The sequence below is a fragment of the Tupaia chinensis genome, unplaced genomic scaffold (assembly GCF_000334495.1).
Source record: "Tupaia chinensis unplaced genomic scaffold, TupChi_1.0 Scaffold149964_1, whole genome shotgun sequence".
In the NCBI taxonomy this organism is placed as follows: Eukaryota; Metazoa; Chordata; class Mammalia; order Scandentia; family Tupaiidae; genus Tupaia; species Tupaia belangeri.
Window position 1 is genome coordinate 454,989 of NW_006209805.1, and position 3,697 is coordinate 458,685.

Below are 3,697 nucleotides of genomic sequence, written 5' to 3' on the forward strand. Positions count from 1 at the left end.
GCGAGCCCCGGGTGCTCCGCGCCGGGCAGCCACACCCGAGGACGGCCCACTGCCTGGCGGTGCTGGCAGGGGCACCCCGAGGCGACGTGCGAGGTGCTTCATCCACGCGGGTCTGCTGTGTCGCCAGGACCGCATGTGCCCAGGGCCATCGTCACCAGCACGGGGGCCAGCTCCACCCCGGGCTGAGGGCCAGGCCCCGTGACCACGGGCCCGTGTGCCCGGCTGTGGCCGTGACGGGACTCTGCTTTCCGCTTTCTCGTGGCTACCGCGGCCTAGACGACACCACTGCTCTTGTTCTAGTTTTGCTACGGAACTAGTGCACTCACCCAGGAGACGGGGGAAGTGAGAGCTCACCCCGGGGTGTACCACGCTGTCCTCCCTTCTCCAGGGACTCTGGGCACACACGCTCACACCTGGCATGCACTTGAAGCCACCACGTCCAGGAGGAGAACCACGCAGGTGGTAACGTGAGGCCCAGCGCCCAGCCACACCACCCCTGTGCCACTGCTGACGCCCTTAGCACCCATCTCACCAGGCCACCATGCCCAACGCCCCAGGGCTAGTGGGCAGGCAGGGTGCTGGGCCCTGACGGCACAGCCGGTTAGCTGCATAGGAGGCTGAAAACTAACAGGCGGGACTGGGAAGCCCACCTGCTGCAGGGCGGCGTTCTGGCGCGTGTACTCCTCGTGCAGCCTCTCCACCAGGCTCTGCACCATGCCGGGCTGCACATGCAGCAGGATGTCCCACCAGTCGTAGCCGGTCACCATGCAGTACTCCAGCAGGAAGAGCAGGTGCCGCAGGGCCAAGTGCACATCCAGTGGGTGGCCCATGGAGGGCGAGATGCGGAGCATGCTCAGCTGCAGGCGGACGGGCGGGCGGGGCAGGCAGTGAGGCTATGGGGGCTGGGGCGTGGAGTCCCGGAGCACCCAGGCAGCTGGGTGCCTGGGGAGAGTGGACGCAGCCGTGCGCGCAGGTGCCCGGCAGCCTCTCTGAGGGTGTGAGGGCGAAGCTCGATGCCCAGGAGCGCTCAGGAGGGCAGGCAGTGGTGCACCCTGACTGCCCAGCTGGACCCTCACGTCGGCAGACCACAAGTGCCATCGCTCTGGAGTCTCGGAGCGCTGTGGCCCAGGGTGAGGGCGGGCGGGCCTGGAGGGCAGACTCCGTGCGAGGACCACGCCCGTCCCATCCAGAGACCACAGCCACACCCACCTTCCCGTGGTTGTCGATGCCCACGAGGGCCAGAGAGGCCCAGGACAGCTGCATGGCCTTGAAGTGGACGGCCGGGCCTGCGGTCCGAGGGCGCTTGACAGCCGGCTCGTCCACGGGCCGTGAGGCCACAGAGCTGTGGAAGATGGCCATGGTCTGCAGGGACAGCCGGTGGACTATGTGGACGCTGCCATCGTGGAAAGCCAAGGCCAGCCCTAGGGATGGCGCAGGGTGAGGCAGGCGGGACGGCCACTGCCCCGGGCGCCCAGCGTCCCACAGCGGCCCCCCTGCCTCTGCGTCTCGGCCACCCCAGGACAGTCTGCACCTGGGGGTCGAGTGAGGGCAGGGCGCCCGGGGACCTTACCGAGGGCCTTAGGGCGGGCACAGCCGCCTGTCCCAGGAACTACTGCCGATGCTCTGCCCAACCACAAGGGGCCCAGAACTCTGGATGGCAGAGACTGGAGACATCTCTGTGACACAGCCCGCTGCAGCAAGCCCGAGGGACCCGGGACAAGCACCGTGGCCGGAAGTGGGGTGGGGACCGCCCCCCGACCACAGCGGCTCCTCACGTGCGGTGCATGGCCGCCAGGCCCTCGGGCCCTGAGCCTGCCCGCCTCCTGGGAACCAAGCCAGGTCCCCCAGCCCTACCGAGGCCGGGGTAGAACTGGGTGTCGCTGGCCACCTTGAGGTCGGTGTTGGTGAGCGAGATGGGCAGCTTAGGCAGTGCCACGGCCGACACCCGGTCCAGGTCGTTGGTGGCCGACAGGATGCGCCATTTCAGGATCATAGGCTGCTTGTCACCAGCTGGAAGGAGATGGCCCGGGGGTGGGCGGAGGGCTGGGGCAGGGCTCTGCACCGGGGCGTCCTGCCCCAGCCCACCGGATGGGCACAGGCCTGGCACCACACAGGAGCCTGAGGGGACAGGCAGGCCGCAGAGGCCCACCCCCTCCCTGTGCCAGGGCAAGCAGCGCAGGGCCACACGGACCTCGGCTCCTGGCCCAGCCTCTGTGTGGCCCAGACAGGGGACGGGCTGCGGCCCCCTTCACGTCTGGTGCTCCCTCGGGCTGCACCGGGCTGTTGCGACAGGCCAGTCGGCGCTGAGGCTCCTGACACGTGGCTGTGGCTCTGAGGAGCCCTCGCTCCCTGTGGCCCACTCCAGGGCCCAAAGGTGGGCTTCCTTCTGGGGACGGGCCAGGCTGCCCGGGAGCCAGGGTGCAGCGCAGCACAGGACCAGGAGCCGGCCCCAGGGTCACGGCAGATTGGGGTCCAGTGTTGGGGACGGAGTGGGCTTGTGGGCCCAGGAGGCCAGGGCGGTGGAGACACCACCAAGCCCGGTCGGCCACCTCCCTCACCAGAGCCGGAACGCTGCAGGCACGCGCTGGGGCCCGGTGCCACCTCCCCTCTGCCCGCGGAGACCGCCGCGCTCGCCAGGCCGCCGTGGGACTCACCGACAGGGCAGATCTGCTGGAAGACGTTGTTCACGGGCAGCCCCTCCTTGCGCAGGGACCAGCACTCCACGATGCTGCTGGTCTGGCTGGACGCGCACAGGAGCACCTGCGGGGAGAGGGGCTGTGAGCGTCCGCGGCCCCGACCTGCCCCGGTCAGCCTGCCCGCCCACTGCCCACCGCTCCCGGGCAGAGCTCCGTGGGGCCGCTGAGGGAGCACCTGAGACGCACGGGCCCAGCCCCAGGCCGGCGTGGCGCACCTGCTCCGACATGTCCCGGGCCAGGAACTTGAGGTGGGTGATGGCGGGCAGCCTGTCCTTGCGGCTCGGGTCGGCGGTGCAGCGCAGGAACAGCGAGGGCAGGATCTCCGTGTCGATGCGGCACTTGTCGCTCACCACGCTCACGCACACCTTGTAGAACTGCACGGGCGAGGCGCTGCTGCCGTCCGCCGTGGCCACCACGATGTTGCCGCCGCCCGTGAAGGCGATGTCGGCCAGGGCCACGCGGCCACGCAGCCGGCACAGGCTCTCGGTGGACGTCAGCACCTGCCCGCTGGGCTTGAGCAGGGACACGGTGACCAGGCCGCTGACGGTCACGGCGATCCAGCCCTCCATGGGCTTGCCCCCGAACAGCGTGAGCGATGGCGAGAACTTGACGCGGGAGAACTTCTCGCCGAAGCTGGAGGCACCTGACTGCAGGGAGGGCAAGGCCGCTGAGACTCCAGGCCCCACCAGGCCTCTGCGGAGCTGCACTCGTGGCCACTGTCTAGGGGAGCAAGGTGGCCCGAGTGGGGCTGCCCCGCCCTCCGGGCACAGGCCGCGGCCTCTCCGACCCCACCCTCGGCACTGGAGGGTGGAGGTGTGGACGCAGCGAGCCCGTGTGTATAGGAGCAGCTGCCACATGCCGGGGAAGGGCTGGACACCTGCATTCCCACCGTGGGACCGGCAGGGGCTTCTCGAGGCCGCAGCGGGACCTCTGCATCCAGGGAGGTGGCACCGACCGCAGCCACGAGCGGGTGGCGATGGCCAGGACAGGCCCCCCCACGG

General features: G+C 70.0%; 1 protein-coding gene across 1 annotated transcript in view; it reads right to left on the reverse strand.

Moving 5' to 3' along the window:
- The window catches only part of MED16 (mediator complex subunit 16), a 47,298-nt gene that overhangs the window by 30,121 nt on the left and 13,480 nt on the right, over positions 1 to 3,697 (reverse strand). Inside the window, exons 5-9 of the mRNA XM_014585478.2 lie at positions 2,912 to 3,343; positions 2,655 to 2,760; positions 1,855 to 2,010; positions 1,210 to 1,421; positions 651 to 857 (exon numbers count right to left, since the gene is read on the reverse strand). Coding sequence (XP_014440964.2) covers positions 651 to 857; positions 1,210 to 1,421; positions 1,855 to 2,010; positions 2,655 to 2,760; positions 2,912 to 3,343 — 1,113 coding nt within the window. The remainder of the gene's footprint in view (positions 1 to 650; positions 858 to 1,209; positions 1,422 to 1,854; positions 2,011 to 2,654; positions 2,761 to 2,911; positions 3,344 to 3,697) is intronic.